We start from the raw sequence: 27,172 nt of genomic DNA, 5'->3' as shown, positions 1-27,172 counted from the left end.
CATCTCCAAAGATCTGTCCTGGAGCCTTCATGTCGATGCAATCACAAAGAAGGCTCACCAACAGCTATATTTTGTAAGGAGTTTGGGGAGATTCATATGTCAACAAAGACTCTCGAACTAGGAGATATTAAGTTGATAGCTTTAAGATTGAGATTTTTGCGTTTGTCTTTGGCGATTTCTAAAAACTGTTTAGATATTACATGGAAATCTGATTCGGTTTTAGGGATGAAAAGATGAAATAATTTTTTCTTTGCTAAAGTTTGGAGCCCATATCTGAAAATTCTTGATGTTAGAATTTGATCTCTCAGTCTGCTTCGATAGATGCCACTGCTCCTGCAGCCAAGAAGTTTTAAAGTTTTAAAAGAGATTGTACCAGATAATTATCTCCTTTTTCTCTCTTTGTAGGCGGGGAAGGGAGGAGGGAGGGTATTAGTGGGGTGGTTGGGGGGGGGGGGTTTCTTTTATATAAAAATTATTAATCACATTATGTCTGTATTAAAATGTAGTAACTAATGTTATGTTCTGTGATTTTTAAACTTTAAATAAAATATTAAAAAAACTCTCACACACTTCTTCACAGAGAGCATTCTGACTGGTTGCATCATTGTCTGGTACAAGGTGCCAATGGTCAGGACAAGAAAAAGCTCCAGAGGGTTGTAGACTCAGCCTGAGGCATCACGGGCACTAGTCTTCACTCCCTAGAGGACATCTATAAGAGGTGGTGTCTTAAGAAAGCATGCTCTATCTTCAGGGATCCCCACCTCCTAGGCATGCCCTTGTCACTCTGCTACTATCAGGAAAAAGGTACAGAAACCTGAAGACGAGAACTCAGCAGCCCAAGGACAAGTTCTTCCTCTCTAACAACAGATTCCTAAATAATCAATGGACCACAGGCACTGCCTTACTTTGACTTTTTCTTTCAGTTTTTATTTATTTTGTAAGATGGTTTACATAAATGTTTACACTGTGATGCTGCCGGAAAACAACAAATTTTGTGATATGTTCATGACAATAAATTCTGAAATATTCAAATATGAATGTTGTGCTATGTGCAGAAATTTTTGTCAGGGGTATATGAATTTCATTGAGGCTAGAACAAGTTAATCTATACAACTTTTAAAATCTCTAGTCAGCCATCTATTTCAGTAATTGTGATATATAATAAGTAGAGAACTGTCTTACAAACAGATTGCTAATTCTTTGATTTTATTTCTCCAATTCCTTTTCCATTGCACATTTTTATTATTTAAAAATAAGAAACAGACTATTGAAATGTTTTGTACCCATGCTTTTATGACTTTCTGAAAAGTTTAATGATTTGGAAACATTGTGATTCACAAGAATGTTCAATCTTTGAATCATTAATGTTCATACTTTTCTCTATTTCAGATCAAGTCAAAACATTTAGACAGTCCACCTGCTATTCCACCGCGACAACCCACAGCTAAGGTTTATTCACCTCGGTACCCATTGTCTGAGAGATCATCAATTTCAGAACCACCTGACAGCCCTCCCAGCTTGCCACCTCGAGAGCCTGTACGAACACCAGATGTATTTACAGGCTCACCTTTGCCTCTGCAACCTCCTCCAATGGGTAGAAAAACTGAGCTGCCCAATACTTTCTTCCCCAATTCACCTACACCTTTTACTCCACCTCCTCCTCAAACTCCTTCTCCACTTGGAACTCGCAGACATTTGCCATCGCCTCCTTTGCCACTGGAAGAAGTTGGCATCGCAGCTGGACCTCCTATTCCACCAAGACAAAGCTCCACCTCTCAAACAATTCCAAAGCTTCCACCAAAAACATATAAAAGGGAGCATCCACATCCACCATTCCATCGAGATGGACCACCACTGCTGGAGAATGCCCATTCTTCTTAGTTATCAAGTATTTTCACTAAACACTACAAACTCATGGATACGGCTGATGTCATGGCTTGAGGGAGAGGGAGGTTTTGGCGCTGGGAGAGGTAGAATCTAAATGTTTAGGCTGTAAGGATACTGCTAATGCTTGGACTATGACATAGTCTGGAGTTTCCATCTGTTTTCCTTCTGTGTTTGCATTCAGGCACTGGAGAATAGATTGGACAGTTACATATGAAAACTGAACCATGTTAACTTTGCCAGTAACTGAGAATACAGTTGTGGGGTGGTTGTTATCAACTAGCCAAGAAGAGAATTGTTAAAGGAAAATGCAATTTGCACCTTCAACTTCAAACACAGGATTGATGTTTTACATAATCATGCGTTGTTTCATTTCTGGAAATGCATTATTTTGGTACCTAGACTATCGAAGAAATACTAACTCTGCGTAGTGATAACTAAAATTCTTGAAATGTGGGTACCTGCTGCACCAAAGAAGCACATTCTTTGTGAAAGTGTTTCAAGATATCCAACCAGAAAGATTCTTCAATGAGAATGTAGCACCTATCTCCATTAGATAAATGGAAATATAATAATTCAATGTTATCGCTATAAGCAAAGTGAAATTAACCCAATGCAGTAAAATGTGGAAACCATTTTCTGCATTTACATCTTCAAGAAGCTCTGACATATTATTCTCTTAAATTTGCAACTATTGACTTAAGTCCAGAGACAACCCATTTCATAACATCACTGCAGGATCTGAAATTAAAGACCAGAATGGATCAGTAAAATACCTTTAGGCATAATGCTTGGTGCAAGAGGTTCATCTGTAAGGATGAGAATCCAGATTTGTTAAAAATAGGCAGTCTGATTTTGGATACTTTGTAATCTTCAGATGAATTATTTTAGCATTGGCTATGATGAAGTTTGTTTTACGTTCAGGTGGCCAAATATTCTTTATACCTTATGACATCTTAACTTGTTATAGGATATTTAGGTAAAGAAGGTTAAAGCTGGAGTAAAATATGTATGTTAATTCTTACATAAGTAAACAAAATAAACTGAAGTCAGTGTGGAGGCAAGATACGTTCAAAATATCTTTTGCTGGTTAATGTAAGTTGGATTTTGGAGTAATTTTGTGTTTACCTTTTGATAAAAGAGTAACATTGCATTAATGAATAAGATCTGGGTAGGGTGACCATTAGTTTTTATAGGTGCTTAACTAAGACTGTGGAATATTTACACATTTTAGCACATAAATACAATTTTAAGAGGATGACATTAATCCTTGGTTTAATAATTGCCCCAAAAATATGTGACAAAATATGAAAATGCTGCAATGCAGAGTTGGTTTTGTATTGCTTAGACTACATTCTGAAAACCTAATGATTTAATATTGTAGTGGCTGTTCTTGGCCTGATCCAGTATCCTCTAAGATAAGTAGAGCATGTTTTTTTTTAGCCGTTACTGAATATACTGATTTTTTTTTTTAAAAACCACCATGTATTGTTGGCTTATTTAATTTTCAACACAGATTTTTATCAATTGGTCAGAATTATACAATTGTACTTGTTTTCAAATCACCTTCACTTCAATTATTATTCAAAATATCTACTGTCCAGTGAAGATGGTAATTAATTTCAGCCTCAACTGTGTGGCGTTCGCCTCAAATCTTTTTCTTATTTTTTAAAATTTAAACATGCAGTACAGTAACAGTCCCTTTTACCCCACAAGCTTGTGCCGCACAATCACATCCAATTAACCTACAATCCCTGCCCACCACCCCCTCCCCCTGTACATTTTGAATGGTGGGAGGAAACTGGAGCCCCTAGGGAAAACCCATGCAGACATGGGGAAAATGTACAAACTCCTAAAAGACAGTGCAAGATTTGAACCCTAGTCCCAATCACTGGCTAAGCGTGCTGGCCCTTAGTTCATTAATGTTCATTAATTTCTGTATTTGTATTTTCCATTGATATCACATCTCTTGCATATGGGTCAAAAAAGTAATGCAAGATTTTTTAAAATAAGATCTATTTAATTTTCAAGCAATGATAGATGCAGCAAGGGAATTATAACAAGAGTAATCCTGAACAGTGTTGATAACTGTAGAGGAGAAAAAAAAGGAAAATAAATATTACCATCGGTTCGTAATTAATGATGTTATGATATGGGTTACTCATGGGGGCTTCATTCTAGCATCTTACATTTGTGGTTTGAATAAATACACCTTATGCATGATAATTTTGAAATAAATCACTTTATTACCTCTACAATAAATAAATTCACCTAAATCTAAATGTACTATACCTAAATAGATTTCATATTATAGGTTACTATGCTTTAAGCAAAATATTTCAGTAGCATGTATGGGACAGGCAAACAACATTAAAATACCATCATTTCAGCAGACCATTTTAAGCACTTAGACTTATCAATAGCAAATTTTTATTCATTAATCTATTGATAGGGATACCAAATTAAAACTGTTATGAGATTTTGCAGATTCTAGCCCTGGTAAAAAGGCTTAATTGGCTTTAAATAAAATTGTTTTTGAATGAGAGTTCATTTTGTGGTGTTTTCATTGATTCTGTGAATTTAAAAAATACTGGAGATGTGGGTATAAAGGTAAAATGAAATTTATCACCAATTTGATATGTAGACCGTTTTAATCATGAGCTAAATGAGGCAAACTATGAATCTTTGTTAGTATTATATTAAAATATTAATTCTCTATAATGGAAATATATTTAAACCCATTAATCCTGTAGTTTTGGGTGCAAAATATTTTTAGCTTCATGCCAATGTCATTGAGAAACCCTTTGCATAATGTTCCTGGGTCATGACTTGTTATGTCATCTTACAAATTGATATTTTTCTCTTGACCCTGTGGAATTCCTATTGGATCTTTTCAGTCTAGCAGCACACTTCAACCACTTGAGAATTGTATGCGTGCTATTTTCAGTTTAACAATGATTCCACTATGAAACGCAGAAAGTGCACAAAAAGATAAACTTGGGGCATAATTTCAAAAGCATTCAAAGAAAGAGTCCAATGTCAAGAAAATATGAGCAGTGAAAGATTGCATATCAGTTGCTTTCATTTTCAGGGTTACATACCAGTTGGAAAATGCCATTACCAATGTGCAGTTCAGTTTTAATAGTTAAAATCAAGTTGTTGTGGTTAAGCAAATGAGAGAAAGCACCTGGAAAAATATAGTGAAGGCTTGACTGACTACAGGCTGGAATCCATTGCTGTTATCTAGACTGCAGGTGACTGACAAGACACCTTTCCTTTCTGTACATCTGATGTAGATAATTAATATTAACTTTATGAACGTTACATTAATTATATCTCAATGCAGTAAAATACTATTAAATTAAATTCATATTTGTATGGTTATTGATTTTTTTCTACTGAATTTTTCTTTCGAATTTTATGTTTAATAATGATCGCAAAGCAGGGATTGGAAAACATGGAATTTTTTTAAACAAAAAGAATGGCCAACTATATTGATCTACAAAAGGTACAGCATCTGCTGATAAGCCCATTGGTTTTTCAAAATGTAATTTGTAAAGAGATGGAAACATTCAGCCCCTTGGGCATGTTCCACTATTCACTCAGATCATAGTTGATCTGTACCTCATCTTCGATTACCTGCTGCTCAATGTTCCTCTTGAGGAATAGTGAACTGAATGAGCCTTCCTTTATAGAATAAGAAATTGCAGCAAATCACTGCAGCAAGGCTGGTGACCCTTGATGCAAAAAATAAGTTTCAGGCTGAGTGATTTGCTTTGGTTTAAATGAAGTCATTTAACCTGTGACTGAATGTGTATTAATGCGCACTGTACTGATTGTGCAAGGCGTAGGTCAGTTTCGTAGCTGCCAAATGTGCCTTTTTATTACATCTCAATTTTCTTTTCCGATCTTTTAAGCTAATTTTCTTTCTTAATCTTTATTTTTGAACTGAGTTGGGTTGTATTTCAAGATATGTACATCAAAAAACCTTTTCAGCTAAAAACGTAAAATGTACATATCAGTGGTGAAATTTTATGTGTATATATGTAACTTGTTTTAATGGCATGGTTATTTGCAGCTTTGATTATGTGTAAAGATTAGATGAAATTGATCAGATTTAAGAACAAACCGATAATCTTTTCTGGCACATCTGATATGACCTGTGTACTTTAACCATGTCTGTAGAATTTAGTAGTTTCTGTGTTAGGAATAACAGTATTGATTTTGTATTTAAGTATAATAAGTGCTATCTTTTCCTTGTGTGATTACACTGAGAAGTAGTCAAAAAGAATGGGAGCAAGTATATGATGGCTAAGCAATGTTTGTCTTACAAAATAGGATCCAGGGAAATGTACAAAAAAACCTGCTTTTGCCTTATGAACTCTCATCCAAAGTGTATTAGACTGACGTATTTTTTTATGTGTTGAACCAGGATATTTTGTTTCTTTCTTGGGACAGTTATTTTTAAATAAATTTTGAGTCTTATTTTTTTTTTCAACTGGTATGTAAATCCTCAAATGCTTTGCAATGGGAGTTTTTGCAATTGCCTAATTTTTGTGTGTAATTGGGTTTTATTCTTTTTAAATTGTTATGTTAATTTTACAGGTGTCAAATGTTCTGTTTTTCCTTTTAATTTATATAAAAAAGCTGTATATTAAAAAATCTTTTGAAACTTCTTAAAGAGTGTTTTCATTTTTTTCTATTAATATTTCTTCATAAATTAACGTGCTTCACAATTAGGTTTTTTAAATTAAGTTTTAATATACAAGGAAGTTTTAAAATATTGAAAGTACAGTATTAATTGTAGTTTACAATCAGCATTTTAGTTCAGAATCTCATTTTCCCAATGTGATACTGTTTGCTTTTATTTTGTTGTTTAATTACATCAGCCACTATGTCATAGAATAAATGTCTTAAGCACAATTTGTGTTAATTGAAGTGCCACCATTTCTTTCCACAGATTTCAAGGACAATGTACTCAAAGTCAGAAACCTGGCTATCACCCCAAACTGAATTAATAAATGGTAGGTTTCTGATAATTGTGCCCTCTGTGGATTTCTTCTCCCTAGAAAAATTGTTAATTTTTTTAATTTACTAGGAAATCGATGAGTCAGTGATTATGTATAGTCTTTCTAAAATCATTTTAAATTATTCAAAACTATTTTTCTGATAGTAATGTAGATACTGATAAATGTTTTTGTGGAGAAACTAATTTTATCTATATTAAAAAGCAACAGCTCAATTTTGGGTTCTATCACTGTTTCACAGTTAAATAATTCAAAGCAGATTTTACATTGTTGGTAAATAAGCATTTGAGGTGAAGCTTTTTAAAATACTCTTCTCAAAACTGGGATTATTTTGCATGCTAATGCACACAAAGTAGAAACTCTTAGCTTTTATCATTATCTTTTACACATTTCCCACACCCCCTCCCTCTCTATAGTGATGTCTGTAAAACTTTGTCCATCTTGTGCGTTTTCTGTTTGGTTCTTCTATCACATGTGACACCTATTCTACAAAAGGGTCGTGTAGGAATTAGGAAAAGTGCTGTGGATTATCATAGATGAACGATGGAGAAATAGAAGATGGATTGTGGGGGTGGGGAAGAAAAGGGGGTAAGGGCACTGGTTAAAAATAGATGAACTCACTAACTTTGTGTGTCTTTGGGTGAAAATACATGGAAGAACAAATCTCTTCCCTAACCTTAAGTTGTACCTTCTGGGTTAGAACTTAGAATACTATGGCAAAACATTTCCATTCTTTGGGATCAAGCAGTGTTCTAATTACAAATAGCATTTTGGTATAAATGATGGAAATTTTGAATGCATAACTGTGGTTTATATATTTTAATAATGTCTGTTTATTAAACCCTCAGTCCATTTCAGCATCAACCCAAATGGACTCGAGTTGTTTCAGTCTATTGCTATTTAGACAGGAGATGTGTTTTAAGTGGTTAAGATATGAAAGCTATAGAATAATATGACAACTTACTTGAATTATAGCAGGAATTGAAGCAGTTCTGATTTCTTCAATGTATCGATAAAATCAAGATTTTTTTCCAGAATGGGTGAATTGATAAATTTGTATGAGCATGACAGTTTATTGTCATATACTTAAGTACAATTGGGGGTGTTATGGATAGTGTAGAAGGTTGTCATAGGTACAACAGGATGTAGATAGGATGCAAAGTTGGGCAGAGAAGTTGCAATTGGAGTTCAATCAGGATGAACCTCAAGGCAATGTATGCAGTTAATGGCAGGATTCTTAACCAGGTCGAGAAACAGATCTTGGGGTCCAAGTCCATAGATCCCTTGAGATGACTGCACAAGTTGAAAGGATGATTAAGGCGGCATATTGTGCTCTGTCCTTCAAGAGTGGGGTGATTGAGTTGAAGAGCCATGAGGTAATGTTGTGGCTCTATAAAACCCTGATTCAACCACACGGAGTATTGTGTTCAGTTCTGGTCACTTCATTACAGGAAGGACATGGAAACTTTAGAAAGAATGCAGATAAGATTTATCAGGACATTGCCTGTATTGGACAACACATCTTATGAGGTAAGTTTGACAGAGCTCAGGCTTTTCTCTGGAGCAGCAAAGGATGAGAGGTGACTTAATAGTCGTAGATAAGATTATGAGAGCCTTAGATAGGGTGGACAGCCAATGCCTTTCTCCCAGAGTGACAAAATGAAGTTTCAGACACCTGTTTAAGAGGGTGGACAGCCAATGCCTTTCTCCCAGAGTGACAAAATGAAATTTCAGACAGCTGTTTAAGGAGGAAAGTTTAGGGGAGATGTCAGTTTTTTATTCACACAGAGTGTGGTGGGTGCCTGGATTGTATTGCTAAGATTGGTGGTGAAAGCTGGTACAATCGTGACATTTAAAAGACTCTTAGATAGGCACATGGAAGAAAAACGGAGAGTTAAAGACATGAGGAAATGTTGAGAAGATTGTTGCACAACATCATAGGCCGGGGGTCTTTACAGTACCACATGTAAAATGGATGTCTGGAGATTGGCAAAAAATTTCACTAGCATTCAGAGATGTATTTTGTGCTGAGAAGTCTGACTCTTTCCAGCCCAAATTGAAGCTGCAACCCAGCACTCAAAATTTATCGCTGGTGACCAGCAGAAATAAACATCCTTTCCAAAGACTTGTAAGAAGGGAAAGGTAAAGAATAGTGAACGTGTTTTTCATGTCAGTCAGTGATGAAGTTTCACATTACATAGCCTGGCTCTGCTTTCAGCCGGTTTGTGGTTTGACCTTCTTAGTTGTGATGTGCATCATGAAAATGATAGAATATTGTATTTTCTTTTCCCAAGATCAATTACTCCTGGCAAAAAGATTTTCAAAATGGCACCATTTTATTGTTGACTTCAATCAAACAATGTCCTTTAATTCTGTGACTGCTTTGCATGTTAAAAAAAGCTAGTTCCAGGGTTGGGAGTTCAATGGAGCCAATATGGAATGGACAACTCCACTGGGAAATAAAATAAGAAAGATGTGTAATAAGCACACAATGTGTTACTGGTTAATTTGCAGTTCCCTTCAACATCTGATCTGTCTCAGATCATATCAACTTGTCATATTTAAGACTTGAAATCTCCCCAAAGGTCTCAGTTTCTTACTATTCCATCCAGTTGCCCTGCAATATTCCCAAACCTTGGCAAAGCCAAATACAATAGCTTTCAGATAATATACCCATTTGGGTTCAAAATATCCTTTACTCACTCCTGTCATCATGCTCAAAGGTGGCACAAACTGAAACCACATGAAATAAAAATGTAGCAGACTACTCATTCTTTAATGCATTTAAATGGTTTACATAAAATTGGAACGAACATTAATTATTTTCAAATTTGAATCGGGATACCTTACCACCAAAAATAACTGCACTGTCTAACCCAGGTTAAAATTTCTTTAATGTACAATTTGCACAGATGTTTTTGTAGATCATATAGAACATCCCAAGTTTGTTCATTCTTGTAAACACTACAATCAGAAGTGATTATTGATAGTTTGAAATCTCATTAATTCATATGAAACTGATCAAAATTCTTGACCATATCTGTTCAATAAAATTAGCATATGTGGAAACAGGAAAAAATATGCAAGAAAATTAACAATTTCTACCAACAAGAAATTGTCTTTTAATTTTAGCAATTTTTCGGAGCTCTTTCAAAAATGTAAGTTTAAACAGCATTGCCACGATCACAGTCATTCACAGGGACAACCCTTTCTTCAAATTCTTGCTTTCCTATCATCAAGGTGTCCTGTGTATGATTATTGTTAGATTTCTGCTTGCTCTCCAAACTGTTGGAACTTTGATTTGACCTGGAAGATACAGATCGATCATCTCCTGATAAATCCACATATTAAGAATATTCAGAATAGCAAGTCATCAGGTAATAATTTGTTTAAAAATTAGGTTAAAGCCAGTGATAGATAAAATTTAATATTAGTATGCAAATTGTGTTACTTCTACAATTGGTTATGATTTGTTGTTAAAAGTTGTGCATCACTTAGAATTTGCCTTTTCAGATATTCCAGACAGCCTGGTTACCTTAAATTCAGCTCCTTATAGAAGCTCTCTGCCTTGCATTTGCTTCATGGTGGCATGCAAACAATGAATCTCACTAACAAATTGTGAAGATTGCATACTAACCCCAATACTTCATTATTTCTCACCACAATGCTGCACCTCTTTTAAATGGTGTAATTGTATCTGCCTCTACCACATCCGCTGGCAGTTCATTCCATATTTGTATTGCCCCCATTTTCTTTGACATTGGAAGAAATTACCAGGCAAACAGCAAAAGTTTCATTGATTTACTGAAGACCTTGTAAATTATAAATACCCCAACCAACATTCAGGAATCCATCACCCAAGGTCACTTAAAATGTAGGAGTATTCAAAATGCTATTAAAAATCTCAGGCCCATGTTTCTGCAGCATGTAGAAGTCCAATGTAAACAGCAGGTTGCAACCTTCCAAACTTCCACAGTTGGGGAATGTGAGCAGGTCGACTATATTGTTCTCATCAGTCACTTAGATTCTAGCTGTGCAGATCAGATCTGGCAGATCACTTCAGAGTCTAATGTGTCAGATTCAAATAGATTGAGGATCAGTTCAAGAACATCTATGCTTTATGTTGGGTCATGTCAAATCCTATTCCCCTGTCGTTTCACTATGGACTAGTAGGATTGGCAGACTGGTGCAAGGCACCAGAGTGGGAGAACACCTGTGCTTTTCCACCCCTGCCCTCAGGGAGAGGGAGAAAGGGAAGCCTTGAAGACCACACATGGAAGGTGACCACAGCAGCTGAGCAGCAAGGGGCTCGTAGGCCAAAGGATCACACTGGGCTACACATTGCTGGAGACTGGCTCATTGGAAGCAGGTATCAAGATCATGATTGTTTAGGGTGCTAATGGTGAGAAGGGCTCTGAAAGGGTTTTGGGAGTTAACAACTGCAGTTTGGATTATTGAGGTCATGTGACCCCTCTGGAACCTGGTGGTGGACCACAGCAAAACAGTAGACTGTTTCATACATGGACCCACGTGGTGAAAAAATAGGTTACTATGTGTGTTCCCAAAAACTAAGGGCAGACAGACAGGACCCTTTTGGCTGCATGTGGCTCTCCTGAGAAACCAATATGAGAAAAATAAGGGGATGCACTGCAGGAGGCAGCACAAGCCACTGATCTCAAGGTGAGAGGGACAAAGGTAGCCTGCAGGCTACTTAAAATGCAGTAACTTCACATAGCTCTCTGTTCCAGCTGGCATAAAGACCCAGTTAAGGACCGGGCCATTGTTTGGTGAAGGGACAGGTTCAACATGTGGATGGGCAGTGACAAGAGTGAGGATGATGAAACATGCTCCATGCCTCTCTCCCCCCCCCCCCCCCCCCCCCAACACTCAAACTCCTCAAGGCTAGAGTGGTGACCTCACAGTCACAGACCTGCCATGAGGCACCCCACCAACCATAGAGAACCGGAAACAACCAGAGAATGGGGGAACTCAGATGGACATATCTGTGGCCACTGCAAAACCACAGTGACACAGAAATATTCAGCGAAAGAGTTGACTGTTCTGGGAGACAGATATTGCCAGAGCCTGAAGAGCACCTGGCCATGTGGCTACTCAGGCTCTGGGATGAGTGGTCATCCACTCAATGTGAACCAGGAAGCAAGCGGGTACCACCTGAAAGGTTCTTCGATGGCATTCCCAGTGGGATCAGGTAGTGAGGGCAGTGCAACCCCAATACCCTACTCTTCTAGAATTGGACCTATAACACCAGCCATAGTGGAACATGATTAGTGAGGAAACAAGGGCCATCAGGGAATGGTCTTTAATTATGGGCATACATGGGGAGCCCATGGCTGCCAATTCCCTGAGAATACAAGAATGACTGATCCTCCGAAGTCCCCACCTACAACTTGGAACAATCCTCACTCATATCTTCCCCCACCCACAGTGGCCCCTGACTTCCTTAGGGCAGAGCTAAGAACTCTGCTGCAACAGAAACTTGCCCATATTCGGCAGCAGAAAACCATCTGTGGGGTGGCAGATATCTGTGCCCCTCCCATAGGATAGAGGCCAGAATACCCAGCATACATGTTCAGCTGTCCTCTCCTGGCCAAGTGACCTGAGGCCATACATCCCAGTAATTACACTGGTGCAAAGGAAATAGATAGCGTTGGATGGCCCTAGTAGACACTGGAGCCAAGCACACTACCATCCCCAACAATCCTGTGATTTGGGGAGGACAGCAGGTCTCCATAGAGGGTATAGGAGGCTCAAAATATCTAACCAGAGAAGTCACCCACCACCTATCTATAGACACCGCTCTGTCTTTTGGTTGCTGACTCACCAGAGTGTATCTTGGGGAGAAACATGCAATCCCTATGCACCAACAAGGGGAAGTTCACCTTTGGGAGGTCGCCCATGCAACCATAGTGGTTGGGGCAGCCATAGTTGTTTCCCCCACCCTCCAAGGTAGTCAGCAATTGACAATACTGGGTGCCTGGGAGCAACAAAGAGATTACAGAATCTTTTGACGCACTACTGTGTAAAGGAGTCATCTGACCTGCTGTTTAACCATTCAACAGCCCGGTCTGGCCAATGGAAAAGAAAAATGGCACATGGTACATGACCATCATTTCAGACAACTAAACAAAGTCGCACTCCACTGCTGCAGTCCCCAGCATAGTCACATTGTTAGAGGACTTGGGGGAATGGGAGAATACACATTGTCATGTTGTTGTTGACTTTGCAAAAGCTTTCTTCTCCACCCTCCTCAGTCCCAACTCCCAGGTTCAATTTGCCTTCACCTGGGAGGGCAGATAGTATGCATTTTTCCATCTGCCCCAAGGCTATGTGCACAGCCCCACATTGTGTCACGAGTTAATTGCCTGGGACTTAAAAAATACCAAGCTCCTTTTGGATATTTCAGTGGTACATTGTATTGACGATATCCTCCAGGTCTCCTCAGAGGAAGCTGTAGCACAAGCCCTTGACATGTTAATCACCTCATTGTGGGCACAAGGATGGGCTATTAACTTGGAAAAGGTACAGGGTCCCAGTCAAACAGTCTTTTTCCTGGGCATCCAGTGGCACTCTGACAGCAGAGAAATTCCCGTGGTTGCTAAAAGCAAAATCTCAATGTGGCGGTCCCCACCAGCAAAGTTTTGTGGGTCTTTTGGGTTACTGACACCAACATATTGCCGATCACCATGCTCCTCTTTCCACTGTTCAGCATTTCAGGAAAAAAGCCATGTTTCGGGGGACCTGAACAACAAACTGTTTGAAATGGCCAAACAGGCACTGTTGCTGTCCCCCAGCCAGATTTGAGTACCCTTTAAGTTATAGTCTCTGCCACGAAGACAATAGCCAAGTGGAGCCTCTGGCAAGAAGCAAGGCTGTAGAAACTCTCTTGGCTACAAGACCAAGTGTCTCCCCAAAGCTGACTCCTGCTACTCCCCATTCGAGCGTCAGCTGCTCGGCTGCTACCTCATGCTGCTAGCCACAGAGGACCAGATGGCAGCAGAGACAGTCACACTCTGGTTGCACCTCCATATCAGGCAATGGGTTAAATCTGTAGATGCCACCCACAAGGAGGGACGTTCCCAGCAGTCTTCCATAGTTAAGTGGAAGTGATACATAGTGGACTGTCCAGAGACCGGTTCCAAAGGGGAGAGCCGCTTACATGAACAGATCATGTCCCTACCCAAAGGTGACGGCCCCCTCCACCTAAATTACCCACAGTACAGCCTTCCCCCATGGCCTGGGATTAGCCAACCATTAAACATCCTAGACCCCGGACAACAGCAAGAAGCTTGGATTACTGACAACTCCAGCTGGTGGAACTGTGGCAAACAGTGGTGGAAGGTGGCCACGCTTCCCCCCTCCACAGGGAAAATACTCGAGATGGTGGGGCATCCAGACAACTGGCTGAGCTGGTAGCTGTGGACTTATCCTAAAAGAGATTACTGGGCTAGTCCGCATCTACACGGATTCCTGGGCTGTGGCAAACAGCATGGCAGTATGGATGGCCCAGTGGCAGGAGACTGGGTAGCAGATCCACAGCTGCTTGTTTTGGGGACAATAGCACTGGAAGTTCATTTGGGAGATGGAAAAAAAAAGTCACGATCCACCTCGCAGATGTGCACACCTCTCAGGAAACTGCTGAAGATGCCCACAATGCTGCTATGGGCGAAGCTGCTCAATTCTGCTCTGCCCCCATTTTTTTCCCCTGAGCAGAGTGACACTGGACCCTTGGAATCATGGGAACACCACAAAAATGGGCATATGGGGCTGACGGGATGTGACAATGGGCAGAGGTTATGGGGGGAGTATCACTCTCCCATGATGAAGAACAGTGTTTACCAATCAACGAGTAAAATCAAGAATGGCCACATTCGCCAGGGGCACAGGAATGCGCCTCTCCCCACGCCAAAATAAAAAGCCATACGCCCTCACAATGGTCGACACATACTCAGCTGTCCTAGTGGTGGTGCTTTGCCAATGGGCTGACCAGGACAGCATCATTAAAGGGCTACAATACCTCTCCCATAGTTCCGTAGGAGGTACACTCCAGACAAAGTACAGGAATGGGTGGCAGAAACTGGTATCTCATGACTGCTGCATATCCCCTCCCACCCATAGGCTTCCAGGCTCACTAGCCTGCTCGAGGAGCAGATATGCCCACTGATGCCCTTTGCAGGGATGGCTCAGTCTGCTGCAGCAGGCACTGGACAACCTCAGTTCTCATCGAACTGGCCAGGGAGGAATTCCCTACTTTCACCATTTAGCTGCCTCCAACACCACCAAGTCGGAAGAGATTGAAGTTCCGAATCCTGAGAAATGGGTGCTGCAGCCACCAGATCGGCCTAAAAAAGGGGAAATTATAGTGTGTGGGCCTGGAGATACACGATGGGTTGCGAAACCGAGTGAACAATCTTCCATGCATCCACACCCAAAAACTAACCAGACGAGAGAGAGTTTCGCACTCCTCTTCTCTCCCACCCCCCACCCAGGAAAATCCTGCCATGAAAATCTGCGTCGATCGGCGTCATGCAAGCCTATTACACGTTCTTCAGGGTGGCCTGTGAATATGCCAGCAGTACCATAGATGGAATTGTTGGGTCTGCATGTGAACTCCAGTGCATGCTGCTGAAGAACTTCCACTTACATCCATCCCATTCGCCACCACAGAAATGAACTGTTTAATTACATAAACTTTGGAGTTCTGATGTTGTGGGGGGGGGGGGGGGGAGGTGATGGAGCAGCATAGTAGTGACCTCCCACCTACATTCCCCTTAAACATTACATCCAGTGACCCAACTCTCAAGAGTCACTCCCCAACCAGTGAACAGGTCTGGAGAATGTTGATGCAGACGTTTTGATGAATACTCTTGAAACTTTCAGTAGGTCACAGCAAGTGAGAGTGAGAATGGTACCCAGGTATGTCAGTGACCATAGCCAAGCAAAGCTGGGGGCTCCCTAGATACTCAATGGATATGCAGACATTGTTCTTACCCCTGGCTCCCTATGGGATGGTACGGTTGCTGCTTTCTAGGATACGTTGTGCCTTTCTTCACCAGAATGATCTTGGGGAGCACCCAGCCTACTGTGGACACCAGGGCAGAAGGGTAGTCACTGAGGCAGAAAGGTTCTGGATGATAGCCTTCCCACAGTATGGCAATGCCTGTCTGTCCCGTGAAGTAATCTGCATGACCAGGGTGCTGGAGACACTGGCCAGTGAGATGGCTGTGTTACTGTGGCATACAGAGGATGCTCTGACTCAATTGGCAGTAGACCTGACAACCGTCCACATGGTTGTCTTGCAGAACTAGATGGCCTTGGACATCCTACCTGCCATTTAAGGATACCTGTGCAGTGAATGATAGAGTGCTGCACTTACATTCCTGACAAATTGGGGAACATCATTCATCTGGCCAAGCATATCCAAGAGTCAATGAGTAAAATTGAAAAATCAAGAGACCAGTTCCTGCATCATGACTCCTCTTAGGGAAGCTGGTAGACCTTTGGAGTTCAGGGGTGTTGGGCTATTGCCATTCACTGGATAACTACTATCACTCAGGTTTTGTCTTTTATGTTGTGTTTGTAAATTTATCCAGAAGGCTTCTAGTCTTGCGACTCCTCCATAATCCACACTATCTGGTGGGAATGTGGATTGCAGAGAGGCATGTGACCTCTCCATCTGGAATCTGATCAGAAGATGCCTCACCTTGTCCACAGGTCAGCCTACACCTGGTCATCGGCCCCTTTAATTGCATCATTGATATCTGGGCTAGACTTTCCAGCTGATCGCAATATAAAGCCCACCACATGCGAGCCATCTTTCTCTTCTGGGATGGACCGGAGCTCCACTCCAGGTTGGGAACCATGGGCAATGCTTGGAGGATCATCAGCAAGGTGTATGCAGACAAATGGTTTGGATCTGTACTATTGTGTGCCTGGTGTCCCAAGTTTAGTTAGATAAGAGCCGTGCCTGCCAGAGATATCAAGAGATGGTGGGTATCATGTGTTATAACTTGATTGTAAAGCATTCTACCCACAATGGTTGTAAGTGTATTGTTTAATCCGGTGTGTGTCTTTTACCCCTGTTGCGATTTCCCCCACACGTATAAATAAAACCTGCTGTTCAATCAGCTGTGATCAGACTTGTTACCCTTGGGATTCAGCAAAACAGTTTTACACACACAAAAGCAGCTTCCTGAATCATATCAGAGCTTCAAACTAGGAGCTAAGGTTCACCAATGGAACATACAGGAAGCCTTGTGACTACAGAGGATACACTAGCATAGGAGGTAAATGCACAGGCATTCTGTGTCTCTGATGGGATTCTTTTTTGTTTCTGTCTCATTGATGGGAGCACGGGCTAATGGCACCTCTTTGTGCCTTTATGGCAAACAAAAAGTTGACAATGAAGGATTCTTGAATCTTGACTGTTTTCCACAAAACTAATCTAGCAAATCTCTGTCAGCATTTGCTAACTTGGTGCTATTAGCATCTTACTTTTGAAGTGCCCTGCTGCTTTAACAGAGAAATTATTTATCAGTTGTGGGGAAAATGGTAGGTGGTAATCAAGAGGAAGTTTCGCTGCCTCTGTTTAACAATGCCATAAGGGTTTATGGGGTCTGGAGACAATGAGGATGCCCATTGCTACTCCTTCCTGTCTGAACACCTTCAAGCGCTAAGCACCTTTGCTCTGTCCACTGCAATAACAAGGATGTCCCAGTGGCTGACCATTTTAATTTCACTCATCATTCCCACACCAACATGCCCATCCATGGCCTCGTGCACTGTAAACTGAGACTACCAGCTCATTGGAGAAACACCTTGCAATCCATCTGATCATTCTTCAACTAGATGGCATTAACATCACCTTTGCTACTTCTGTTAAATCCCTCCCCCAAGTCTCTCTCTTTTCCTATCCCTGTCTTCTTTCCTCCAACTTCCACCCTCTTTCCTCTCCATTCAGAGAGCTATTCTGCACCCCTCCCAATCACTTAGCTTTTTTCTTTTACCCTCCCACCCATATCCACCTATGGCCTCTTGCCTCTTAGCCTGTACTCCTGCCCCTTCCTCTCCTCTCCTCTCATTCCCCCCCCCCCCCCAACCCCATCTGCCTTTTTATTCAGGCACCTGCCTGCTTGACCACAGGTTCAGGCCTGAAATGTTGGTTACCCTTTACTTCCTTTAGACACTGCGTGACCTGCCATGTTTCTCCACAATTTTGTGCATTGCACTACAATCACAACGTCTGCAGATTTTCCTGTTTCAGCTGTACCACCACCTTTAGTGAGTGTTCCGGACTGTAATGGAGAAGTTATTTGGAAAATTATTTTAATGCAGTCTCATTTGAAGTGGAGAGAAGTTAGAAATTTGGCACATGAAATTAAAGAGCAGGAGATGCACTGAAAAAAATCCATTAAAGGACTTGTAGGGGGCAATGTTACATCAATGAATTATTAAATTGTGTACTGTGAGATGGATCTGTATGTGGTTTGCATGCTGAGCAAATTCAATTAAATTTTCTTTTCATAGCAAATTAATCATTATTTCAATGATTTCTTACTGAGATGACACAAGGTGCTACATTCCATTGAATTTGTCCCCAAAAGAGCTACAGATTTAGGAAGCACGGCCGCTGAAAGCCATGAATTACACTGTCAACTGTGAAGGAGCAAGGGAGACAATTCAATGAGCCAGAAGAAATTAGAAATGACAAACAGTGCAAAGCAGAGAGGTAGGATTTTGGTGGGACAGGGCAAGTCTGCAATGGAAAGGAAACCTTGATCAAATTGGAGGAAATGTTAGGAAGGTTTGAATGATTGCAGTGAGAGATGAGCAAAATAAAGAGGGAAATGCCTGATGAATTTATTCCAGAAGCAGATAGAGGACACACTAGTGCAGTGATTCTCAACTTTTTTTTTCCCCCCCCCCCCACTCACATACACCTTAAGTAATCCCTTACTAACCATAGAGCACCCATGGCCAATGCAATAAGGTTATCCCGCAGCCTCCAACACTCCATGGAGAAAAATCCCAGACTATCCAGCCTCTCCTTATAACTCAAGCCCACCATTCCCAGTAACATTCTCGTGAATGTTTTCTGTACCCTTTCGAGCTTAATGACATCTTTCCCACAGCCAGGCAACCAAAACTGCACACAATACTCCAAGTGTGGTTTCACCAGCTTCTTTACTCAGTGCTCTGACCAATGAATGTAGAATATAAAAATCTACAGCACAGTACAGGCCCTTTGACCCAGTGTTGTACTCACCCAATAACCTCTAAGAATTTCCCTACTGCATAACCATTTTTATCAGTTCCATGTACCTGTCTAATAGATCTAATTTTACCTGCCTCCACCACTATTGCTGCCAGCACATTCCATCCCAAGCACCTTACATCAAAGACTCTTCATATTAGCCATTTTAGCCTTCAGAAAGGCCTCTGGCTAGCCACCTTATCAATGTCTCTCATCATCTAATGCACCTCTATCAGGTCACCTCTCATCCTCTCAATCCAAGAGAAAAGATCAAGTTCACTCAACCTATACTCTTAAGACATGTTCTCTAATCCAGGCACCATCCTTGTAAACTCCTCTGCACCCTCTCTATAGCACCAACATCCTTCCTGTAGTGAGGTGACCAGAACTGAACACTACTCCAAGTGGAGTAAAACTAAGGTCTTGTAAAGATGCCAAATTACCAATCAGCTCTTGAATTCAATCCCATGGTGAATGAAGGCCAGCACACCATCTGTCTTCCTAACAGCACTAATAATCTATGCAGCAGCTTGGAGTGTGCAAAATCTCCCAGCTATTCCACACTGCTTAGGGACCTCCCATTAATATTATATTTGTTAATTAATTACTATTGAAACAAAACTAATTAACATTGTATTAGGTCTTCAAATTTGACCTACCAAAAAGAACCATTTTACACTTTTCTGGGATAAACTCCATCAGCCACCTCTTAGCCCAACTCTGCATCCTATCAATGTCTCTCTGTTGCCTTTGGCAATCTTCCAGACCAACCATTCTCAACTTTTTTTGGCTATAGCCCCCTTAGGACTCTGCTTAAAGTTTATGGGCCCCCTTCCTTGTGAAGCAGTTGGTTTCTTCTGTATTTCTCTCTTACCGACTACATAAAAATTATTTTATGATTTCAGTTTGAGGCCCTCCTGAAATATGCTGTGGCCCCAAGGGTGTTGTTTTTCCCCCATTGAGAATAGCTGTTCCAGACTATCCACAACACCAACAACCTTTGTGTCATCTGCAAACTTACTAACCCACCATTCCACTTCCTCATCTAAATGGTTTTGAATGGTGGCAGTTCCCCTCAACAATAAGTATACCATTTTGGATATTGTTGGGGGAATGATCTACCAGGGACAAGTTGTAGTTCTCAGAAGGGAAGGGGGAAGAAGAGGAGAGCTATAGTGATTGGTGACTCTGGTTAGGCAAAAAAGAGGTTCTGTGAATGTGACAGAGGCTTTTGGACAGCATGTTGACTCCCAGGCGTCAGGATGAGGGACGTCTCTGATCGAGTTCACAGCATTCTAAAGGGGGAATGTGGGCAGCTAGATGTCATGGTCCAAGTGGGGTCCATAGACAGGAGTAGTGATGAGTCCATGAAGAGTGAGTATAGGGACCTAGGAAGGAAATTGAAAAGCAGGACCTCAAGGGTGGTAATCTTCAGGATTGCTGCCTGCGCTATGTGCCAGAGAGGCTAGGAATAGAAAGTTGGTGCAGGGGGCAGATTTCTGGATCATTGGGATCTCTTCTGAGGAAGGTCTGACCTGGGAAGGGCTACACCTGAACTAGAAAGGGTCCAATATCCTGGCAAGCAGGTTTACTAGAGCTGTTGGGGAAGGTTCAAACTAGTTTATCGGGGGATGGGAACCAGACTATTTGTGCAGGGAATAGGGCAAAAGATCAAAAGCATAATGCATGTTCGGAGTTTGTGGAACTATGATGTTGAGGCCATTACAGATTTGGCTGTCAGAAGGGCAAGATTGGGTGATGCAGGTCCTGGAGTTTCAGTGTTTTAAAATAGGATGGGAGGTAAGCGAGGTTGGCAGGGGCAGGGTGTGGTGGGGTGGAGTAGTATTACTAGTCAGGGATAGTATCATGGCTATAGAAAGGGAGGAGGCTGCAAAGAGACTATCTATTGAGTTGGTATGGGTGGAAGTCAGAAATGGGAGTAGTTGAAAGGCCCCCCCCCCCACCCCCCCCACCTCCCCACCCCCATAGCCCTCAGGACACCGAGGAACAGTGAAGCAGGCAAGTTTTGGAATAATGCAGAAATTACAGGTTTGCTATTATGGGAGACTTCAACCTTCCTAATATTGACTGGCACTTCCTGACAGCAAGAGGGGTAGTTGGGGTTAAATTTTCCAGGTGTGTCCAAGAAGGATTCCTGACACAGTATGTGGACCACCCAATGAGAAGAGAGCCCATACTGGGTCTAATACTGGGAAATTAATCTGGTCAGGTGACAGACCTCTCTGGGGGAGCATTTCAATGAGAATGGCCACAACTCCCTACACTTTAGCATGGCTATGGACAAGGATAAAAGCAGATAAAATTGAAGTGTTTAATTGGGGAAGGGCTAATTGCAATGGGATGAGGCAGGAACTAGGAAGAGTAAATTGGAAACAGATGTTCAAGGGTAAAAGCACAGAACTAATGTGGAGGAAGTTTAGGGACCACCTGTACTGGGTTCTGGATGGGTTTGTCCCACTGGAACAGGGAAAATATGGTAGGAAAAGGGAACCATGGTTGACAAGACTTGGAGAGCTTGTTAAGAAAAATAAAGAAGCATACAATTAGATTTAGGGAGCAGGAAACAGTAAAGGATCATGAAAATTACATGGCAGCTAGGAATGAACTAAGAAAGGACTTCGGAGAGCTCGGGTGGGGGGGCATGAAAAGGCCTTGGCATGTAGGATTAATGAGAACCCCCAAATTATTCTATGCTTATGTGAAGAACAGATGGACGATGAGATTGAGGGTGGGGTCACTAAAGGATAAAGGAGGCAGCAGATGCCTGGAGGTGGAGGAGGTTGGGGATGTCCTAAATGAATATTTTACTTCAGTATTCACAAAAGGACCTTGATCAGGACCTTGAGGTCAGAATAGAACAGGCTTGTGTGCTGGATGATGTTTAGATTAATGAAGAAGTGTTGGATCTTCTTAAAAGTATTAAGAGTGATAAGTCCCCAGAGCCAGGTGTGATATACCCCAGGTTGCTGTGGGAAGGGAGGGAAGAGATGGTGAGGGCATTGGCTATGATCTTTGAATCTTCCTTAGCCACAGGGGAGGTGCTAGAGCATTGGAGAATGGCAAATGTGGTGATGCCCTTGTTTAAAAAAAGGTAATGGGGAGAATCCTGGGAATTATAGACCAGTAAGTCTTATGTCAGTGGTGTGCAACTAATGGAGAAGATTCTGAAGGATAGGATCTATGAGCATTTGGAGACGTATAGTATACTCAAGGATAGTCAGCATGGTTTTGTGAAGGACATGCCTCGTGAGCCTAATAGAGTTTTTTTGAAGAGGTAACAAAAGAAATTGTTAGATGTGATCCATATGGATTTTAGTAAGGCATTTGATAGGATAGTTAGGAAGGCCTTTGGAATGTTGGGCTTCATTAATAGTGGGAGGAAGTCATGTTACAACTCTACAAATCTCTGATGATCCATACTTAGAGATTTGTGTTCAGTTATGGAGAGGGTACAAAGGAGAATTACCAGGATGTTGTCTGGAATGAAAAAGTCTTAGGAGGCAAGGTCTGCAGAGCTGGGACTTTTCTCTTTGGAGTGAAGGATGAGAGGAGACTTAATAGAGGTCTACAAAATCCTGAGGGGCATAGATAGGGGGTAGGAATAATAAACACCAGAGGAAATATGTACAAAGTGAAGAGAGGAAGGTTTGGGGGAAGATATCAGGGGTACTTTTTAAAAAAAAACACAGGGAAATGTGGGTGCTGGAATGCCTTCCCATGGATGATGGTGGAGGCAGAAACATTAGGGGCATTTAAGAAACTCTTTGACAGGCACATGGATGGAAGAAAAATAGAAAGTTATGGGTAGGAAGGATTTAGTCTTTTTTTCTGGTAGGAATAAATGGGTGGCACAACATAGAGGCCAAAGGGCGTACTATGCTGTAGTGTAGTGTTCTATTCCTAATACCCCATATATTAAAGTGCACATATTTCAATCCATCCAACCTATTGCATTGATATTCCATTCCCTGATCTTCCTTCTTCACATTCTCTCTACGTAGATCATCTACCACTGCTCCATCATCCATCCCATCCTAACACTCTGGTTGCCACCCCCCTGCCTTGCTAGTTTAAACTCTCTCCAACAGTACTATCAAATCTGCCTGAAAATATATTGGCCACTCTCCAGTTCGGGTCATACCTTCTCCAGAGAAGATCCTAATGATCCATAAACCTGCACCCCTGCACCAACTCTTCAGCCATGCATCCATCTGCCATAACTTCCTATTCTTGTCCTCACTTGCCCATGGTACAGGCAGCAATCTAGAGACTACTACCCTTGAGAACTGTTCTTTAGCTTCCTTCCTATTCACCCTTCAGGACCTTATCACCATGTCATTAGTACCAACACCTAGCTGCTCACCCTTCCTTTTCAAGAATTCTCTGAACTCAGAGACATCTCTGACCCTGACACCTGGGAGGCAACATACCATCTGAGAGTCTTGATCCCTTCTACAGGATCTCCTGTCTATTCTCCTCACCAATGAATCCCCATCACTGGTCCACCTCCTTTCTTCCCTCTGAGCCACAGGACCAGTCTCTGCTAGAGATCTAGCTGCTGCAGCTTTTCCCTGATAGGTCATACTCCTATTTCTCTCCACACCACCCCCCCCCCCTCCCCCCACCATCTCCCAATAGTATCCAAAATGGTATACTTATCGAGGGGAACGACCACAGGGGTACACAGCACAGACTGCCTGTTTCCATTTCCTCTCTTAACAGTCACTCAGTTACCTGCATCCCTGTGATAGTACAGATTCTATCACTAATGTAGAGAGAGAGAGAGATGTACAGATGGTAGTGTAGGATGACTGTGATTGGCAGAGAGTGTAGCCACACCTACTGGCAGGTCTTAAAGGATTGCTCCTAGCCAGAACAGGTCATTCTGGTCTGGTCAACCTACTTGTGATATGCTCCAGTCTTTTAGTTAATAAAAGCCTTGGTTTGGATCAACAAGTCTTTGGTTCTTTCGACACACACTACAATTTTATTAACTAAAAAATTTTGAAGGGATGGAGGATATGCTACGGCTGGAACGCCTCGACATCAACCCACAGTCAGCTACAGCCTTGAATGACTGTAAGCACTGGGTGAGATGCTTCGAAACATACTTACAGCTCTCTGATCCTGCCTTGATAGAGGACAACCATCGACTACTAATATTGATGACTATGGTGTCCCCGAGAGTCTACCAGAGCGTCCACGACACGACCACTTACGCTGCAGCCATGAAGGTGCTGAAAGGGCTCCACAAGTGACCGGTGAATAGGGTCTATGCTCAGTACAAACTTGTTACAAGGAGGAAACAGCCCGGTGAGTCCTGTAAAGCTTATATTCAGGCACTAAGGGCAATGGGCAGAGACTGTGCCTGCACAGACAGAACTGCTGCGGAGACCACAGACAATCTCATTCGGGATGCCTATGCGGCTGGGGTTCGATGGAATGAGGTGAGGCAGTGCCTGCTAGAGCACAGGGGAGAAAACTTAGAGGACGTGATCCAGATCGCAGAGATGATGGAGGCTGCGGTCTTAAGTATGGACATGTACTCTCAGGGCTGGACCCCACACTCTGATGTGAGTAGGATGCCCTCCCTCTACCCTACTACTGCCACTACACTGCCCGATGCAACCCCAAAGTGTTATTTCTGCGGGAGGAACAAGCACAGCAGGTCTCAGTGCCCAGCGAGAAAACCCAGGTGCCAGAAGTGCCTTAAAAATGGCCATTTTGCTGTAGTCTGTCACTCCAAAATGGCCACCGTCAAACACAGTGCCTCGTGTGAAGCCAAATCACCATCCTATCCCTCCCTTGCCTGCTGAATATCTAGAGTTCCTCCAGCTCCCGCCCCCGCCCCCGTTCCCATTCCCGTTCCCTAACTTGGAACTCTCTAACTTGCATAGCTGCAGCTGGATGCATTTCTCATGTGTGTAGTCATCAGGGTCATTTGTGCTGTCCCAGATTTCCTACATCTTACAAGAAGAGCATACTACTGCCCTGGCTGCCATTCCTATTGCTTAGAATGTACAATAAGTTAAGATCTTACCTGAACTCACCTGTTCATACCTGCATCTTTTTTTCCAAGAGGGCCATTGTCAACTGCACGGCTTTCTCTGCAATGGCTTGTTGTAACCTCTCAAACCATAGGCTCAAAGTCCCACTCTTACACTGGCTGCTCCACTTGAGTTCCCCTTCCTTTTATTGGCTACAGTTGATAAGCTAATGACTAACAAGCACTTAACCTTTTGATGCACCATCAATAATCACAAAAGATTGGAGTTGTGAAACTGACAGGCTTTTTTTTAACTATAGACTGGAACAGCTGTCAACCTCATTGACTGATCAAGGAAGAGTGGAATGGGGAGCATGCAAAAGGCTATGGGTAGGATCGGTCTCAGGAGATGTGTCCAGTCAGCAGTAGCCAATCATAGCATAACTGTGGTATACCGCACCTTTCCTGGTACTTTCCAGTGGTCCCGCTCTCGCTCACACCACTGCTGTTCCAAATGCCACTTTCATGACCTTGTCACCATTTTCATTGAACTGTGTATGTTTAAGTCTCTCTGTCTATAATACTCTCCAGGACATTACAATTCACTCTAGTTTATCTGCAATATGCAACATTTTGAAAATGGCAGCACTGCTGGAGTTGCTGTAACTGCAGGACTGCTACTGGTGTGGATCTGGGAAAGCAGAAATACAATGCTGCTCCAAAGGGTTCAACCAGTCATAATGCCAGTGGCTCAGTAGAGGCAATAAACAGCCAATTAGAGGAGGCAACAATATTTTTAAACTAAAATCCTGCAACCACAGGTCTGTGCCCAAGGTGGCAGCGCCTGTGCTCAGCAACGGCCACGGGGGAGTGGTGAACCAGTGTACAGCACCAGAAAAGGGGAAAACACCCCATGTTGAAAAGCAAATAAGAGGTAAAACACAAAAGTCTACGGACATCATGGTTGAAGTAAAAACACAATGCTGGAAAAATTCACAGTACCAGAGAAATTATACTGTTTGATCAGCTGAGTATCTCCAACATTGTGATTTTACTTAGAAGCAGATAAGACCCTCCCCCACCCCCCTCCCCCAACAGGGTGGTGACCACGGTGGTGAACCAGCAAGGGGCTCAACAGCTGAAGGACCCACATAGGCGATGAGTGGCTTGTGATTGGAGCATCTGCAAAGGTTGCGGGCTGCTGGAGACCGGCTCATGGGAACCAAGTATTAGAACTGGGATTCAAAAAGATGTTGAGGGCAAGCCTTCAGCACTGAAGACTTCCTGATTGTGTCAGAGGTTTGGATCTGGAGCTTGGGATGCTGATGGATTAAACGGAGTCTGTGCAGCTGCAGTGTGCAGGAGGGCTGGAGGTGAATCCACAGGTACACAGTGACTCTGAAGGTGCTCTTTTTTGCTTCATCTTCTCTTATACTTTAAGTGGCGCTGGGTAACACTAATGACAATTCTTTGTCTGCCTTACGACAGGCGGAAGGCAATTTTGTAAGATATTACATTTTCAGTACTATTACATGACAATAAAGGAATGTTGAATCTTGAACATCTTGCACATATTGGAGTTAAATTTCATCCACCATTCTTTGGCCTATTTTCCCAGTTCATCAAGATTCTTTTGTAATCTTAGATAACCTTTTTCAATGCTCATTAAACCACCAATCTTGGTGTCATACACAAACTTACAAACTGTGCTGACTACATTGTCATCCAAATGGTTAATATGGATGACAATTACAGAAGACCCGGCACCTATCCCTGCAGCACACCAGGGGTCACAGGCCTCGAATCAGGATAACAACCCTTCACTACCACTCTCTGACCTAAATTGTTTCTGAAAGAATGTAAATGAGGATTGTGCTTGTAACACGGTGATGCACAAGCAGAAAATGGTAGTTGTCAGTCTTCATTGAAGAGTTAGTGTATGTTCTAAAGCACCTGGAGCTTCCTGGAATTCATTTAATGGAG

The 27,172-nt window shown here is 42.0% G+C and overlaps 2 protein-coding genes across 9 annotated transcripts in view; one reads left to right on the top strand and one right to left on the bottom strand.

Moving 5' to 3' along the window:
* The window catches only part of LOC138760804 (son of sevenless homolog 1), a 255,322-nt gene extending 248,334 nt beyond the window's left edge, over positions 1-6,988 (top strand). For 7 of the 8 annotated variants that reach the window (XM_069931923.1, XM_069931918.1, XM_069931916.1 and 4 more), the window contains one exon: positions 1,390-6,565. In XM_069931923.1, coding sequence (XP_069788024.1) covers positions 1,390-1,881 — 492 coding nt within the window. In that variant the 3' untranslated portion in view covers positions 1,882-6,565. Of the gene's footprint in view, positions 1-1,389; positions 6,566-6,844 lie in introns of those variants that run through there. The other variant, XM_069931924.1, reaches the window with a different exon arrangement.
* The window catches only part of morn2 (MORN repeat containing 2), a 137,133-nt gene continuing 116,647 nt past the window's right edge, over positions 6,687-27,172 (bottom strand). Inside the window, exon 10 of the transcript XR_011355883.1 lies at positions 6,687-10,217. The gene's annotated coding sequence lies outside the window, so the exon portion shown is untranslated. The remainder of the gene's footprint in view (positions 10,218-27,172) is intronic.

This window comes from Narcine bancroftii, chromosome 4 (assembly GCF_036971445.1).
Source record: "Narcine bancroftii isolate sNarBan1 chromosome 4, sNarBan1.hap1, whole genome shotgun sequence".
NCBI classification, from domain to species: domain Eukaryota; kingdom Metazoa; phylum Chordata; class Chondrichthyes; order Torpediniformes; family Narcinidae; genus Narcine; species Narcine bancroftii.
This window is presented reverse-complemented; position numbering and strand designations above follow the sequence as displayed.